Source organism: Pongo pygmaeus, chromosome 11, assembly GCF_028885625.2.
Source record: "Pongo pygmaeus isolate AG05252 chromosome 11, NHGRI_mPonPyg2-v2.0_pri, whole genome shotgun sequence".
Lineage (NCBI taxonomy): Eukaryota > Metazoa > Chordata > Mammalia > Primates > Hominidae > Pongo > Pongo pygmaeus.
The window spans coordinates 108,787,792-108,806,368 of NC_072384.2; the positions used below are offsets into that span (position 1 = coordinate 108,787,792).

At 39.9% G+C, this 18,577-nt stretch overlaps 1 protein-coding gene across 5 annotated transcripts in view; it reads left to right on the top strand.

Moving 5' to 3' along the window:
• Positions 1-18,577, top strand: part of PTH2R (parathyroid hormone 2 receptor) — a 90,219-nt gene that overhangs the window by 15,050 nt on the left and 56,592 nt on the right. For 4 of the 5 annotated variants that reach the window (XM_054478418.1, XM_054478420.1, XM_054478421.1 and 1 more), the window contains exon 2: positions 10,365-10,467. In XM_054478418.1, the coding sequence (XP_054334393.1) occupies positions 10,365-10,467 (103 nt within the window). Of the gene's footprint in view, positions 1-8,847; positions 8,951-10,364; positions 10,468-18,577 lie in introns of those variants that run through there. The other variant, XM_054478419.2, reaches the window with a different exon arrangement.

Consider the following 18,577-nt stretch of genomic DNA (forward strand, 5'->3'; position numbering starts at 1 on the left):
CTCTGCCCGGCTGCCACCCCGTATGGGAAGTGAGGAGCGCCTCTGTCCGGCCGCCCCGTCTGGGAGGTGAGGAGTGCCTCTGCCCGGCCGTCACCCCGTCTGGGGGGAAGTGAGGAGCACCTCTGCCCGGCCGCCCCGTCTGGGAGATGAGGAGCACCTCTGCCCGGCCGCCCCGTCTGGGAGGTGAGGAGCGCCTCTGCCCAGCCGCCACCCCGTCTGGGAGGAAGTGAGGAGCACCTCTGCCCGGCCGCCCCCTCTGGGAAGTGAGGAGCGCCTCTGCCTGGCTGCCACCCCGTCTGGGGGGAAGTGAGGAGCGCCTCTGCCTGGCTGCCCCATCTGGGAAGGGAGGAGCGCCTCTGCCCAGCCGCCACACCGTCTGGGAAGTGAGGAGCACCTCTGCCTGGCCACCCCGTCTAGGAGGTGAGGAGCGCCTCTGCCCGGCCGCCCAGTCTGGGAAGTGAGGAGCGCCTCTGCCCGGCCGCCCAGTCTGGGAAGTGAGGAGCGCCTCTGCCCGGCCGCCCAGTCTGGGAAGTGAGGAGCGCCTCTGCCTGGCCGCCACCCCGTCTGGGAGGAAGTGAGGAGCACCTCTGCCCAGCTGCCCCATCTGGGAAGTGAGGAGCACCTCTGCCCGGCTGCCACCCTGTATGGGAAGTGAGGAGCGCCTCTGTCCGGCCGCCCCATCTGGGAGGTGAGGAGTGCCTCTGCCCGGCCGTCACCCCGTCTGGGGGGAAGTGAGGAGCACCTCTGCCCGGCCGCCCCGTCTGGGAGATGAGGAGCACCTCTGCCCGGCCGCCCCGTCTGGGTGGTGAGGAGTGCCTCTGCCCAGCCACCACCCCGTCTGGGAGGAAGTGAGGAGCACCTCTGCCCGGCCGCCCCCTCTGGGAAGTGAGGAGCGCCTCTGCCTGGCCGCCACCCCGTCTGGGAGGAAGTGAGGAGCGCCTCTGCCTGGCTGCCCCATCTGGGAAGGGAGGAGCGCCTCTGCCCAGCCGCCACACCGTCTGGGAAGTGAGGAGCGCCTCTGCCTGGCCACCCCGTCTAGGAGGTGAGGAGCGCCTCTGCCCGGCCGCCCAGTCTGGGAAGTGAGGAGCGCCTCTGCCCGGCCGCCCAGTCTGGGAGGTGAGGAGCGCCTCTGCCCGGCCGCCCTGTCTGGGAGGTGAGGAGCGCCTCTGCCCGGCCGCCACCCCGTCTGGGAGGAAGTGAGGAGCGTCTCTGCCCGGCCGCCCCATCTGGGAAGTGAGGAGCGCCTCTGCCTGGCCGCCCGGTCTGGGAAGTGAGGAGCGCCTCTGCCCGGTCGCCCCCTCTGGGAAGTGAGGAGCGCCTCTGCCCGGCCGCCCCGTCTGTGAGGTGAGGAGCGCCTCTGCCTGGCTGCCACCCGGTCTGGGAGGAAGTGAGGAGCGCCTCTGCCCGGGCGGCCCGGTCTGGGAAGCGAGGAGCGCCTCTGCCTGGGCGGCCCCGTCTGGGAAGCGAGGAGCGCCTCTGCCCGGCCGCCCCGTCTGGGAGGAGAGGAGCGCCTCTGCCCGGGCGGCCCCGTCTGGGAAGTGAGGAGCGCCTCTGCCCGGGTGGCCCCGTCTGGGAAGCGAGGAGCGCCTCTGCCCGGCCGCCCTGTCTGGGAGGTGTACCCAACAGCTCCGAAGAGACAGCGACCATCGGGAGCGGGCCATGAGGACGATGGCGGTTTTGTTGAAAGGAAGAGGGGGGGAAGTGTGGGGAAAGGAAGGAGAGATCAGATTGTTGCTGTGTCTGTGTAGAAAGGGGTGGGCATAGGAGATTCCATTTTGTTCTGACTAGGAGAAATTCTTCTGCCTTGGGATGCTGTTGATCTATGGCCTTTCCCCCAGCCCCATGCTCTCTGAAACATATGCTGTGTCAACTCAGGGTTAAATGGATTAAGGGCGGTGCAAGATGTACTTTGTTAAACAGATGCTTGAAGGCAGCATGCTCTTTAAGAGTCATCACCACTCCCTAATCTCAAGTACCCAGGGGCACAAACACTGCAGAAGGCCGCAGGGTCCTCTGCCTAGGAAAACCAGAGACCTTTGTTCATGTGTTTATCTCCTGACCTTCTCTCCACTATTATCCTATGACCCTCCCATATCCCCCTCTCCGAGAAACACCCAAGAATCATCAATAAATACTTCATAAATTAAAAAAAAAAAAAAAAAAAAAAAAAAAAACCAAACACCACATGTTCTCATTCATAGGTGGGAATTGAACAATGAGAACACATGGACACAGGAAGGGGAACATCACACTCTGGGGACTGTTGTGGGGTTGGGGGAGGGGGGAGGTATAGCATTAGGAGATATATCTAATGTTAAATGACGAGTTAATGGGTGCAGCACAGCAACATGGCACATGTATACATATGTAACAAACCTGCACGTTGTGCACATGTACCCTAAAACTTAAAGTATAATAATAAAAAAAAAAAGAAAAAAAAAGTGAAGTCAAAAGATAAATGTACATTTAGGACTTTTTCAATTTTGCCTATTTCTTCTCCATAGCAGTTGAAACATTTTACATTCCCACGAGCATTGTATGAGGCTTTTTTTTTCCACACATATTTGCCAACAGAATGTTGCACTCAATTTTTTTTTTTTTGCTAATGAAGTAGTCTTAATATATTTGACCTTACTTTAGCTCAAAATACTATATTGCACTTAATTTATAATTAACTTAAAATTTAATTGGTGTTTTTCATGGTTATAATCATTAAACTAAACAATTCCTTAAAAACTTTAGCAGATGAATTTTTAAAAATCTGTATTTTGAGATTGCATTACATTGCAATACATTGCATAGATTCACATGCAATGTAAGAAGTAATACAGATACTAAATACCTTTCATGTAGTTTCTCTCAATGGTAACATCTTTCATTACTATAGTACAATATTACAATCAGGAAATTAACATTGATATAATCCCTCTGCCTTATGCAGATTTCATTGGTTTTATACATACTTGTGTGTGTGCACGTGTATTTAGTTTATGCAGTTTTATCACACGTAAAGTTGCATATGATCACCACCACAGTGAAGATATACAATAGTTCCAGCACAGGAATCCTTCATAGCCACAACCACTTACTTCTCCCTTCCCCGAAACACCTGGCAACTGCTAATTGGTTTTTTGTCTCTGTAATCATTATATGACTCTTAAAAATTTAACTGCGCTTTGTTTCTAAGTATAATTGGAGCTCTACAAATATCTATAATAAATTCACATGTAGTTAATTAAAATATAAGAGAAAAGGATGAGTAATAGCTTTGAAGGATGACAGCTCAATGTGATCGCATTCTTAATGTTTTCATTTAACTGTGTATGAGCCACACCACAGATAGATACAAGTTTTTCTTAAATCATTTTCAATTTGCTTCTTGCATGAACAGGGTCATGGGAATTTTTAGAATTTGTAGCCAAATATGCAAAATCAACTGATCTTCAGATTTAGTTTGAATTAGAGTTCATTATATGAAAGGATTAAAAACTTAAGAAGCCAAGACATTTTCATATTGGGTGTGTGTGGGTCTGTGTGTGTGTAGTGTCTGTGTGAGTATGCATGCTTCCTTGTGTGTGTTTGTGTATATATTTATGATGTATATCTTATCTGTTTTTCTTTTTTTATGTTGAATTAAAAAAGGACTAAACAAAAATAGTTTCATGGTTCATAATTTAAATGTAGATCATTCAATAATATTTTTCTCAAAACTATAATGTTTATTATAACAGATTCCTTTATTTTAAAGCAATATTACAGACAATACATTCTAAATAATTAAAAACATGTTTTCATTGTTAAACCTCCTTTATAACATAAAAGCTTCAGCTACTCTCAAGGGAATCACACTCGTGAGAGTGACATTGGCATTTAAGAAAAGGAAAATAAAATAATTATAAGTTCATATGAACTTTTTTGAGGCCTGTGGGAAAACGTGGAGTAGAGAGTTCATAAAATTGATTTGTTACTTGGCCCATTCACACTGGAGTATATGAGAAACCTTGAATTCCAAGCAAAATTCCTTCTTATAGACCAGCTCAGTTTTCTCTCAGACTACGGAAAATAGAATGGCTAGCTGTATTAGAGTTCTTCAGGGAGCAGAACCAGTGGGATATATATACAAAGAGATTTATTATGAGGAAGTGATTTACAAAATATGGAGGCTGAGAAGTACTAGGATTTACTATAAGTAAGCTGAAGATCCAGGAAATCTAGTGGTATAATTCAGTCCAAGTCTGAAGGTCGGAGAACCAGGGGAGCTGATGGCATAAATCTCACTTTGAGGGCTAGAGAAGATGAGATGAAATCTTGCCAGGAAGGGAAAAAAAGGGTGCAAATTCCTTCTTCCTCTGCCTTTTGTTCAATTGAAACCTTCAACAAATTAGGTGAGGCCCAGTTACACTGCGGGAGGGCAATCTGCTTTGCTGAGTCTACTGATTCAAACGTTAATCTTGGATGAAAACAGACACACAGACACACCGGAAACAAATGTAATCTGGGCACCCATGGCCCACCGAAGTTGCTACATGAAATTAACCACCACACTAGCCTAGAAGGGAATTCATTTTTAAAAAACATATCCTTGTGATCCTTTCTGAATTCAAGTAAAACTTAATATATAAATGTTATAATAACTTTCCAAGAGAATATTATATTCGTTAAGTAGACTTCAGGAAAGATATATTTTTGTAAAATTGTAAAATAATCATATCTAAAACATTTTTATATACCGTTTTTTATGATCACCTGTGGTAGATTCTCATTTACTAGAATGAGGTAATATTTTGTGTTTTTTTTAAGTGAGAGAAGAATGCTTCTTTTTTAAAAAAATGATTTTTTTGGTGGTAATTGTAAATTCACATGCAGTTGGAAGAACTAATGAGAGAAAACATGTGTATCCTTTACCCAGTTTCCCCCCTTATCACTTGTAAGATAACATCTTATAAAACTACAGTAAAATATCACAACCAAGATAAAAACATTGATAACAGTCAAGATACAGAACATTTTCTTCCCAGAAGGATCCCTTCTGATGTTCTTTATAGCCAAACCCCCTTCCTTTGCACTTCCCACTCCTCAACTCCTGGCAACCACTATCTCTTTTTCATGTCTACAGTTTAATTTGTGTATTCTCCCTTTTTTTTCTTGGTTGGCTTTCTAGAAGCTTGTCAATATTATTGGTAATTTAAAATCACCAGCTCTTTGTTTCACTGACAGTCTGCATTGTTTTTCTGTTTCAATTTCATTGATTTCTCCTCTTATCTTTATGATGTCCTTCTTTCTACTTGCTTTGGTTTTATTTTGCTCTTCTTTTTCTAAGTTCTCGAGGTGGGAGATTATATTATTGATGACAAATTTTTCTTCTTTTCTAATGGATGTATTTAGTGCTATGCATTTCTCTTAGCACTGCTTTAGGTCTGTCCCACAAATTTTGATATGTTGTTTTTGTATTTTCATTCAGTTCAATGTACTTTTGATTTCCCTTGAGACTTTCTTTTTGACCCATGGATTGTTTAGAAGTGTGTTTAGTTTCTAAGTGTTTGGAGAGTTTCGTTATCTTTTTGTTATTGATTTCCAGTTTGATTCCATTGTGGTCTGAGAACATTGCGGTCTGAGAACTCTGTATGCTTGCAATTGTTTTAAAATTGTTGAGATTTGTTTTAAGATTCAGGATATGGTCTACCTTGGTATTTGTTCTGTATGTATTTGGAAAGAAAGTGTATTCTCCATTGCTGGGTGAAGTGTTCAGTAAATGTCTATTAGATCCTGTTGGTTGATGGCATTGTTGAGTTCTATATCCTTGCTGATTTTCTGTCTAGTTGTTCTATCAATTGTTGAGAAAGGGAGCTGAAGTTTCCAATTGTAATTGTGGATTTGTTTATCTCTTCTTTCAGTTCTATCAGTTTTTGCTTCACATATTTTGCAGCTCTGTTTTTTTGATGCATACACATTTTTGAGGGCCATGTTTTCTTGATGGAGTGACCCTTGCATTATTATATAATGTCCCTCTTTTAGTCTCTGGTAATTTTGTTTGCTCTACTTTATCTGGTACTAATATAATTGGGGAAGTAGGATTATCACCTTATTACTGCTCATAGAAGTAGAAGTTTTGGTTCCTCCGTCAGCTATCACTGACACCTATGGTGGGCTGCTCCGTGGTCCTGATGGGTGGGGGTATGAGTTCTGCTCCTCATGTGGCCTCCACTGACACCACAATGGGAGTAGCCTTGTTACTGTTGGGCTGACTCTCCACTAGGTCTTCTCTGACCCCCCTCCAGCAGAGGAGTAGAGGGATACTGTGTTACTGTCAGGAGGGGTGGAAGTCCAGGCTTCTCATATGCAGGTTGTGAAGAAAAGGTGGGGGTGTCCAGAAGCCTTGTTTCAGGCCAGTGAGAGGGAATGTTTTAGTTCTTTATTTTGCTCTTAAACCATTCTGGGAGGTTGTAGGGGTCCTTTGTCATTTTGGGTTGGGTTTGTGAGACAACATGTCAGGCAAGTGTTCTTGTATAAGTGGTTAGCTGTCCTTGTGTTGCTAGCTGTCTTTGTGTAAGCTGTCCATGTAGTAAACTGTGGTTTGGAAAAATTTCTTTCGATAGTTCCTGTTATCCAGCAAATCATGTGTGAGAGCCCTGCCTTCATGGGTCTGCCCTGTTCCACTTGCCAAGGCTTGACACAAGTTACTCTAGTTTAGATCTTACAACTTCCACATTTCTCTGAAAGCATCACTGATCGACTCTCCTGTGGGTTGGTTTTAATTGTCCCTTGGTGCTGAGATGCACCTGTCCTGGATTGTTGGTCTGGTCTCACATTGGGAAGAAGTGATTGGCGACTAGGAGTCAGTATCAAAACACTTTCAGCCACATTTGAGCAACAAGCCTGACCTGGAGAAAGTGGCTTTCAGGCTAAATCTTCCTGGAGTCCACTGTTAAGTTCAATTTTGTTGGTTCCATAAGTATTGGTTATCATTTGAAGCACTGGCCCAGCATTATTCTATCAGGAGTGTTGTTTCTGTAGAATTGGGGCCGGACACAGTTAGGTCCAAAGTTTAAAGGAAATAATACAAAGTAAAACCAACAGGAGCATAACGAATTTATTTTGTACAATGATTTTGAACCAAGAGGCCAAGCCTGAGGCCAAGAAACTAAGCAAATCAAAAGACCACTGGGAAACCGGGTGAGACCTGTTGTAGCCATTGAGATCAATGGACTAAATAAAAATTTCTAAAACTCTAACGAAAAAACTAATGGGTTCATGAAGCTGCAAATCAAGATCAAGCAGAACAAAATAATTACATAAGATTGAATACTTCTTAAAAATTATAACTTTTATGACTTTAAGGAGAGTACATCATTGTGAAGGCAATGATTTATGACTTGCAAATCACATGTAATGAGATGGAGTAAAAAGCTGAACCCTTGAGATATTGAGGTAGGAGGCAGGACTCAGAGACTGGACCAAATTGAGGACTAGCTAAAAGAGGGACATGGTGGAAGCAGCTTTCCATAAGACACATCCTCCAGTGTTCCATGCCAGTTTACCATTGCCATAGCAACACTGAAAGTTACTGCCCCTTTCCACAGCAATGACCCAATGACCCAGAAGTTACCACCCTTTTTAAAGAAATTGCTATATAATCTACCTCTTAATTTGCATATAAATGGGTATAAATATGACTGCAGAACTGCCTCTGAGCTGCTACTCTGGGCAGACTGCCTAGCCCTGTTCTGCAAGGAACAGTACCTCTGCTGCTGCTATATACTGTCACTTCAATAAAAGTTGCTGTCAAACACCACCAGCTTGTCTTTGAATTCTTCCCTGGGCAGAGCCAGGAACCCTCCCAGGCTAAGCCCCAGTTGTGGACTGCAGCCTTTTCTGTGGTGTTTTTCCAGGCTGTCTTTTTTCTTCCTTGGCTAGAGAGCAGGTTTCTCTTGAGACTTTTAAATTTTTCTGCCTGTGCCTATTGATTTCCAGAGTTTCCAGCTTCTTTTACTCCAAGTTGGGGATGTATGAGGCAGAAAGAAAACCCAGGGAATTTACCACCATGTTGTTTTCCAGGATCTGTAGCCTGCTCTGCTATCTTCTCTCTGCCTTTTAGAATACTGTTATATTCATTTTATGTGTAATGTGTAGGGCTTTTGTTTATATTTACTGAGAGGAATTGGGGAAAGCACATCAACTCCATCATGCTGGAAGTTCCAGAATACCTCTTAAATTAAGCTAACTTATGGATTTATGGTTACTTAAACATTGAATAAATGTGAATATTGGGTTAATTATGAAGATTTTCATATCTTGACATTAAAATTGGTATCTATATTTACAACTTTAGGGGCTTTTAATAAAGTACAAATTACCAAATAGGGCTTCTCCTAGCTATCAAATATGTGACAGATTGGAATTTAACATTTTATTTCAAATCATAAATGATCACTTGTCCAGGAAAAATTACTAACATCTATTTTTCTAAATGTAACATTTTGTTTTGGGTGCAATTGTTGCTTTTGGAAAACTAGACATTGAAAATGTAAACTGCTCTTCTGTTTGAAGTACACTATCATTTTAATGTCATTCTATGTTAAAGAGTGCTTGTATCTATAACAAAGGAATAAAAGAAAGCAATATAAAAAACAAGTACTTATTTGCTTTTACTGGAAATGACTGATTTGGTTTGGCTGTGTCCCCACCCGAAATCTCATCCTGAATTGTAATCCCCATAATCCCCACATATCAAGGGTGGAAGCAGGGGAGGTAATCAGATCATGGGGGCGGTTTCCCCCATGCTGTTCTGATAGTGAGTGAGTCTCGTGAGATCTTGTGGTTTTTTAAACGTCTGGCATTTCCTCTGCTTGCACTCACTTCGTCCTGCTGCCCAGTGAAGAAGGTGCCTCCTTCTCCTTTGCCTTCTGCCATGATTGTAATTTTCTTGAGGCTTTCCCAGCAATGTGGAACTGTGAGTCAATCAAATCTCTTTCCTTACCCAGTCTTGGGTATATCTTCATAGCAGTGTGAGAATGGACCAATACAATGACTAACGATCAATTTAACAGATTGTGATTTAGCACATTCTGATCATACTTGCTCCTGGCTAAACTGACAAGATGTTTTAGAACAAAATATCTTTAGAAGCTGTAGTTTATAAGATGCATAGGTTCCTGAAAAGGTTATCCCTATAAAAAGGCTGCATATACACAGAAAGAAATAAAAAAGAATATTTTCAAGTAAAAATGGTACAAGGGGTGATTTGAAATATTCACATTTGATAATTGAAGTCAAATTTCTCTGAATCAAATGTATAGTTCTGAAATTTGGTCACAATTTACACAATGTTTTCTAGGATTGAAGTAAAAGGAAGTAACGGTTTAACTGAAAAAACAGCCAGGAAAAAAACAAAACAAAACAGAACAAAACAAAAAACTTCAGGTGTGCCTGACTGTTTCTAGAGAATGAATGGGAAGGAGTCAATTTTTCCTGCCATGCCCACTCAGAGACTCATGTGTTTCCAGTTCATTCTCTCTTTTTGATATGTGAGATTTTAGGCTCACTTTCAGTGTATCTACTTATAACTCAGAATCTGTGTTGTATTATATTGATAGATAAATTCTGGTATGTATTTCAACCCCCAAAATTAGTTTTTGCTTATTCTCTCATTTCCTAAAAAAAATCGTTAAAGTAAATATGGGCATTGAGCTATGAATATAATCCAGAAATCTCCAAAACTATATATCTGACTATTCACTGAGATTCTCTTTGTGCTATAAATATCTTAGAAAATAATACCCAGCTAAGCATCTCCCAAAATGTGAAACAAATTAATGTTTGTTATTTTAAATCACAACAATATTTTGGGATGTTTTGTTACACAGCTATAGGTGATAAATACAGATGGTTTCTTCTTTAAGGTTCTGTTCCTCTGGAACCAACCACTTTTGGTACTAAATAAATTGTATCATGTTAGATGGAAGCATAATATTGCAGGAAATTATATTTTTTTGTATATTATTTTTATGTTTTGTAGTATATTATCTCTAATATAATTATTTTATTTTTAAATATTTTTTCTTAGTATAATATCTCTATTTTATTTTTTCATAGTCTATTATCTCTAATATAATTACCTAACTATATTAAAATTTTCTCACTTCTCCTGGTATGAGATTTTTTAAAAGGCTAATCAGGCAAAAGTAAAATTATTCTAAAATCTTACACATTGATGGATTTTGAATTTTGATTCAGATAAAGGACTATTTCAAATAGCTTGATATCAAAACTCATTTTCAATTAGATTAGAAGGTGAAATAATGAAAGCTTGTATCCTGGCTTGAAAAAACATGATGAAAATGTTTGTATTTTGTTCGTTTCTACAGCTGGATTCTGATGGCACCATTACTATAGAGGAGCAGATTGTCCTTGTGCTGAAAGCGAAAGTACAATGTGAACTCAACATTACAGCTCAACTCCAGGAAGGAGGTAAAGATGCCAAGACAATTGGCTCTCCTTGTGCCTCCTATCCGTTCTCATAAAGATTGCACATTTCCCTCCTTCTTTAGTGTTAGGGAGATCCTTGTCACTCAATCCACATTTCCATGTGGAGGGGTGTGCAGCAGAATAACAACACTCTTTTCATCTCTACCCTACATGCTTTTCCTTCCCTGTGGAAAAAGTGACTTGCCTGATAGTGAGTTTGAGAATAGCAATTGGGCATGTGTACATCAGCCTATCCCTTAGTCCTTTCTTCAGGGTTTGTCTGCCTGTAGAAAGCATGCATACTGATTTGCCCTTGACCATGCAGTAAGCTTGGAGGAGTAGGCTCTGTCCCTGTGGACATTGCCTCTATTATAAAATATGCAGTTCAAAATCTACTTCATACTTCTCTAAATGCCAACAAATAATTATGATTGATTTCTTAATTGTTTATGATCAGAGAATGTGGTCTGCATGATACTGAGTTTTAAAAATGTGTTGGGACGGCTGGGCGCGGTGGCTCACGCCTGTAATCCCAGCACTTTGGGAAGCCGAGGTGGGCGGATCACCTGAGGTCGGGAGCTCTAGACCAGTCTGGCCAACATTGTGAAACCCTATCTCTACTAAAAATGCAAAAATTAGCTGGGTGTGGTGGCGCATGCCTGTAATCCCAGCTACTCGGGAGGCTGAGGCAGGAGAATTGCTTGAACCCGGGAGTCGGAGGTTGCAGTGAGCTGAGATTGCGCCATTGAACTCCAGCCTGGGTGACAGAGCGACTCTGTCTCAAAAAAAAAAAAAAAAAAAAAGTGTTGAGACTTAATGTCTTATATTCTTGTCAATTTTGATAATTTTCCGTGTGATCTTCAAAGGTATTTATGCCCTCTAGTTTCTGAGTACAATGTTTTATAGTGTCCACTAGATTAAGCTTGTTAGTTGTGTGGTTCATATATTCTGCATCCATAATGACTTTTTAAATGTGCTTGACCTATTATTTTCTGAGATATATATATCTTAAAATATGCTATTATGATGATGAATTTTTCAACTTTTCATTGAAAAATTCATTGGATATTTTTACTTCATATATTTCGAAAATATGTTATGAGGTTATTTAAATTTAGAAATATTAGATTTCCTGGTGAATTAAACCTTTTGTAGATATGCAGTAGCCCTCTTTATCTCTAGGATACTTGTCCTTCATATTTAAAAAATATGTATAATTTAAAATTACTATAGTTAAAAAAATTTAACAACACTAGTTTCCTTCTTTCTTGGTTAGTATCTGCCTTGTATATCTTTTCCAATCCTTTAAAAATGTTTTAATTGTGATAAAATATACATAGCATTAAATTTACCATTAAAATTTTTTTCATTGTACTGCTCAGTAGTGTTAAGTATATTTGCATTGTTGTGCAATCAATCTCCAGAAATTTTCCATCTAAATTGACACTCTGTACCCATTAAATAACAACTCATATTTCTTCATTCTTTTATTAAACTTTTCTGTATATTTACATTTCAGGAGTATCTTTTAGAAACAGGACACATATAGAGTTTTTCTCATTATCCATTCTGATAATCTTTGTCTATTAACTGAAGAATTTAGCTCAATTATATTAATTGTAGTTACTAATATACAGTATTTGAGTTTAATTCTAAAATCTCATGTGGGCTTTCTATTTCACCAGCTCTTCCTCTGCCCTTCCACTTCCCCAGTTCCAACTCTCTTTTGGATTGATTGAGACCTTTTTCTCATTTTATTCCATCCCCTGCCACCCCCAACTAGTATGGAAGATATATATTATATTTAATTCTTTTAGTGGTTATCCTAGAAATTTTTCACATATATTTAATTTCAGAAAGTTTAAAGTTTATCATTTGCTTCCTTTTTCCAAATAATAAACAGTTTGAGATACTTTAACTGCTTCCAAATTATATGCTCTTTAATTCTACCTTAATTTTATGTTATTATAATTTTTCTTCTTTGAATAAAATGTCCTTTATTTATATATTTTTGAATCTTTATGTTAGAATATGTTTATAGTGATCTCAGTTTTTGTCTGTTGGAAAATGTCTTTATTTTGGTGTCAACCTTGAAAGATACTTTTTCTGGACATATGATCCTTGGTTAAAAATTGTTTACTTTTATCACCTAAAGATACTGTTTTGTTTTTTTTCTAGCTTCCATTGTTATTACTGACAAATCAATTCTCAGCCTTTGTTGGTGATTAGCTTTTTCTGTCTGGCTTTTTTTTTTTTTGAGACGGAGTCTCGCTCTGTCACCCAGGCTGGAGTGCAGTGGCACGATCTCTGCTCACTGCAAGCTCCGCCTCCCGGGTTCACACCATTCTCCTGCCTCAGCCTCCCGAGTAGCTGGGACTACAGGTGCCTGCCACCATGCCTGGCTAATTTTTTTGTATTTAATTTTTTGTTTGTTTGTTTTAGTAGAGACGGGGTTTCACTATGTTAGCCAGGATGGCCTCGATCTCCCGACCTCGTGATCTGCCCGCCTCTGCCTCCCAAAGTGCTGGGATTAAAGGCATGAGCCACCATGCCTGGCCCCTGTCTGGCTCTCTTTAAGAACTCTTTAACATTGATATTCTGCAGTTTCACTGTATCTAGGTATAGATTCATTGGATTTCCTGAATCTGAGCATCTGTATCTTTATTTGGTGATTGGAATGTTTTAGTTATTTTGCCTCTGAAATTTTGCTCTCCTTTATTCTCTCTCTTATCTCCCTCTGGAACTTTAAGAAGACAAATATGGGACCTACTCATACTACTCTTTGTGTGTCGATGTCTTATGTATTTTCCTTTTCTTTGTTTCTTTACTGCTATTTTGGTAATTTCTTCGAATATATTTTCCAGTTTGCCAGCTCTTTGTTCAGCTTTGTCTAACAACTGTTCAATCCATCCATTAGTAAATTTTGATTACATTTTTATTTTCTGAACTCTTCATATTCAATTTTGATAATCTCTTGCTTCTTCAATATTCTTTCAAATCTCTTCTTTTTTTCCTAGACATGCTTTATACGCTGCATATGATAATTGTAATATCTATAGACTGCTGGTCAATGCTGACCACCACACATGGTGGCTTATTTCCTTGTGTGTCTAATGATTTGTGATGAGCAACTCATGAGGTTCTTGTTTAAAGAAAATTTCTTTAGAGAAAATTTGTGTTTGCAATTGCAAGGTGCTTAGATGAATTATTGACCTAAGTCTAATTTAAACTAAATTTAGATCACACATAAATATGGGCTTGTGGTTAGAAACGTTTAGAGAAGAATTTCCCCTCCACTGTTTTCTATTCCAACTCCAAATGTAGCCAAGAATGACACAAACCAATCTCTTTCTGAAGGATGGTTTTATTTCTTGCCCACCCACTTAGTGGGAGAAGTGTCATCTTTTGGGGATACTGACTTTCTAGAGGGGTCTCCTGTTCAATTTCTCCACCCCATCAGGCCTCAGGCTCTTCTTTTGTTACCTGAACACCACCAACACTCTAAGCAAACAGGTCAATAGAAGCCTCTAAGGTAAACCCCAAATGTAGAGCTTGCTGCTTCTATATTTCTGGCCTACAATTTATTCCTTTACTTTACAGCCAGCTAAGCCATATTTAAAGAAAGAAGGCTTTTACATTAATATAGCCTTTGTAGGTATCTTGTACTAAGAGGAAGCTTTCTGAATGGCTAGTCTAATAGTGTCTGAAAAGGGAATCACTCATGCAACTTCTAAAGAATGCTGATCCTAATATCTTAGATATGGAAGTCTAGTAACAAAGAGATACATCATCATGAAAAAATTTGAAAGCATTATTATCTATGATGGCTGAGTAAGCTGTTTTCTATGAAATCTTATAAACTGTTGAGCTAGAAGATATTTCAGAGATCACCTATGCCAACATTGTCATCGCCAGTGTCCCTTTAACAGTCCAACAAATATTATTATGTGCCCAGAGTAAGCTCTGGAAAGTATGAATAAGTTTCTGTCTTTTCTCTGTGGGGTTAATGGCTTAATAGGGAAGGCAGGCATCTTTCAGGATGGTGTGTAATTTTAACAACAGAGGTATTTTAACAACTATAGAACCACTGAAGATGAATCTTAATTAATCAGGGAAGGCTTCCTGGAAGAATAATGATCTCATCTTAAAAGTAAAGAAGTAGGAATTAGATGTGATGAGGGGAAAGTAAGACTGTATTAGTCAAAGTTCTCCAGAGGAACAGAACTAATAGGATATACGTATATGTGAAAGGGAGTTTATTAGAAAGAATTGGCTCACATGATCACAGGGTGAAGTCCCATGATAGGCCATCTGCAAGCTGGGGAAGAAAGAAGACAATAGTGGCTCAGTTAACTCCAAGAGTCTCAAAAACAGGGAAGCCTTCAGTCCGTCGCCAAAGACCTGAGAGCCCCCAGCAAACCACTGGTGTAAGTCCAAGAGTCCAAAGGCTGAAGAACCTGGAGTCTGATGTCCAAGGGCAGGAGAAATGGATGGAAGCCTCCAGCACAGGGGAAAGATGAAAACTCAGCAAGCCAGCTTATCCCGCCTTCTTCCTCCTGCTTTGTTCTAGCCAGCTGGAGGGTGCCCACCCTCATTGAGGGTGGGTCTTTCTCTCCTAGTCCACTAACTCAAATGTCAGTCTCCTCTGGCACCACCCTCACAGACACACCAAGAAACAATACTTTGCCAACTATTTAGGCATCTTTCAATCCAATCAAGTTGACCCTAATATTAACCATCACAAAGACATTTCAAAAGAGGAAACAGGATGAGCCAAGATAAGCAAGTGTGCATCAGTCACACACCATATGAATTATACATAAAAGAATAAATTAACTGGTAGTAAACTTAGGTCACATCTAAAATTTGTGAAGATGTGGATGATGTGAAGCATGTAGATGAATAAATACTAAAAGAGAAAAAACACTTTCTTCGAGATCCTTATTTGCATGGAGATCTTTTTCTATGCAAATAAGACAGAATTAAATGTGGTCAAACTTTGGTTTACCTTTCAATTAAAATGTCTAATTATATATAGATGGACTCAAGTGCTCTTTACTTTAAAATTGTAGAACACTAGAATGACATTTTGAATTCACTAGCTAATTTAAGGAATTTTCATTTTTACATTCTTCTAAAATCAAGAGATGCATATCAAAATATTTAAGAGTGAGCTGTCAGACTGTCTATACTTTAAAAATCTGTAGCAAAAAATAGATTAACTATTGCAAAATATTAGCAGCTGTCAATTCTAGGTTATGAGTATATGATTTTGTTTTATTTATGAAAGATTTTTTAAATAAAAGAACATAAGAACATAAAAGTTTTCCTAATGTTTATGAAAGAGAGAAGAGGATATATAAATGCAAATATTCAGCTATAAAACTATTCAAGTACTTAAAAAACAAAGACCAAAATATTATTCATCCAAAATATTATTATTTCAAGTGTGGTCACATTTTCTTTGAAAAGAGAAAAATGTTCTCAAATTTTAGATTGTTCTGTGTAAATGTCATGGTTTGACAAGCTTCACTCATAATTAGTTTGTCCTGGCATGCAAAAATACAGAGTTATGATTAATGGTGCTAATTTATAAAGAGAGATGGGGAGCCATTAGTCAATTAATTAGGTCCTTGCCAAATAATGAAAGTATTTACTCACATTGGATGGCAATCTGATCAAGGAGAGAATGCTAGTTAAGATCTCTATTTTTGGCCAGGCACAGTGGCTCATGCCTGTAATCCTAACACTTTGGGAGGCCGAGGTGGGCGGATCACCTGAGGTCAGGAGTTCAAGACCAGCCTGACCAACATGGTGAAACCCCATCTCTACTAAAAATACAAAAATTAGCTGGGCGTGGTGGTGGGTGCCTGTAGTCCCAGCTACTCAGGAGGCTGAGACAGGAAAATTGCTTGAACTCGGGAGGCGGAGGTTGCAGTGAGCTGAGATGGTGCCACTAACTCCAGAGTGAGACTCTGTCTCAAAAAAAAAAAAAAAAAAAAAAAAAAAATCTCTATTTTCTATGTGAGATTCATGGCTTCTTCAATTTTTTCAACCTTTTGTGAACATTTACTATTCTTTTTGTCAAAGAGCAACCAAAAAAATAAGCATGATCTACAGAAATATTTTGGGAGCGTGTCAGTTTTCTAAAAATTGGGCAGCATGTGTGAGGCGGTATCTTGTAAGGAATGAGAAAACCGTCCCTTTTAGAGCATGAGGAAAAAAAATTTCCATAGCAGTTTTAAAACTATATAATTATAGAATAAGCTGGCCATTGGCTTTTGCTAGAAAATAGCACATGACATTGCAGCATACATTTTGGAGGGATATCTGGTTACTGAGAAATAAGAATGTGTGTCCAGGTCCAATTTATGTAATTACACAATAGATACTGGGCACATGTCGACTGGACAGTTCAGGTATATAAAGACATGTGACTTGTTAATGAATAGGTGAATTGAAAGATATCAAGATATACTGTTGAGGGCAAAGTTGTTGGGAGAGGTGGAGTCATTACATTCTGTATAAATGAAAAGGAAAACATACAAACAACAAAGCAGATAATGGTGGAAAGAGAGGCAGGTGGAGCTGTGCACCAGAAGCAGGAGCCAGTGGGATGGGCTCCTGCCTTGCCTGTGATATGTAAAGCTCAGGCTTTTATTATGTGAGCAAAGCAAGGCTTTTTCTAAGAAAAATGTTTTTGGAAAGACATTTTCTTTTCTTATTGCCTCGGCAATGCACAAAGCAAATCAAGTATTTGTTTCTGTGTGATATGGTGGATGCTAAGAAGTTAATTTCAGGTTCATAACTGAATTTATTTTTCTGTAGAGATCAGTGTTTCTGTAAGGTTCTGTTATGCTGACTGTTCAAAACTAAGCAAACAACTTGACAAAATGAACATTAGCTAGAACAAAAATCCTCAGCACAGTTAGTGTAACTGGTAACTAAAAAATTGAGAGAGCTATAATGGGTAGTACTTGTGGTGGCAGAATGATGGCCCTCCAAGGATGTCCATGCCCTAATACCTGCTGTTGTGCCTGTGTATGCTGTGTCACATGGCAGAAGAGACTTTGCAGATGGAATTAAGGTTATGGTCCTTAAAATGAGGGAGCTTATTCTGGATTGTCTGAGTGGGTTCCATGTGATCATATGGGCCCTTTAAAGTGGAAGAGGAAGGCAAAAGAATCAGAGTTGAAGCAGTAAATGAGAGAGGGGGAGAGATTAAACATGTGAGAAGGACTCAACCTGCCTTGCTGACTTTGAAGATGGTAGAAGGGGGCCATGAGCCAAGGAGAGCAAGCAGCTTCTGGAAGTTGGGAACAGCTCTCAGCTGACAGCTAACAGCAAGGAAATGGGGACCTTGGTTCTATGTCTGCAAGGAGCTGAATTCTCCCAACCACCCAAATGAACAAGGAGACAGATCCTCCCTCAGAGCCTCCAGAGAGGAATGCAGCCCTGCCCAGCCCTTGATTTTGGCTTCACAGGTCTACCAGGAGAGAAACAGCTGAGTCTAGCAGACTATTGACCTACAGAAATAGTGAAAAAACAAATTTCTGTTGTTTTAAGCTGTGAAGTTTGTGGTAATCTGTTACAGTAGCAATGGAAAACTAATACAGCAGTCATTGAAGGTATCTCTTTTTGAGAAGCTGGGGTATAATTTGGCTGACAGGCTGTCTTCTTGGAAGTTCAGTTCATCACTAATTGAAAGGAGTCCTGCAAGAGCACAGAGAATTGACACTGAGTATTTGTTAATCCTCCACCAAGTGCCAGGTGCATTCCCGGAATGTGGCTAAAGCTTGAGACAAAACAGGCAAAAATCTCAAGTTTCTTAAATCCTGTGACTTAGGAATATAATAATAAAATAACACCCAACATTGGAAGGTGATGAGAACTCTGGTGAAAAATACAGCCAGAAAAGGTATAAGGAAGATTTTGGGATGCAATTTTAGATAAGCGTGTTTACTCAGAAGTTGACATTTGAGTGAAAATATGAAGGAGGTAAGGGAATAAGTCTGTCTGGGTGAGAGGGCAGACCCTATAGGCACTTCAGGCATTATAAAAACTTATGTTTTGAGATGGGGAGCTGTTGGAGGATTTGGGGCTATTGTGTCAA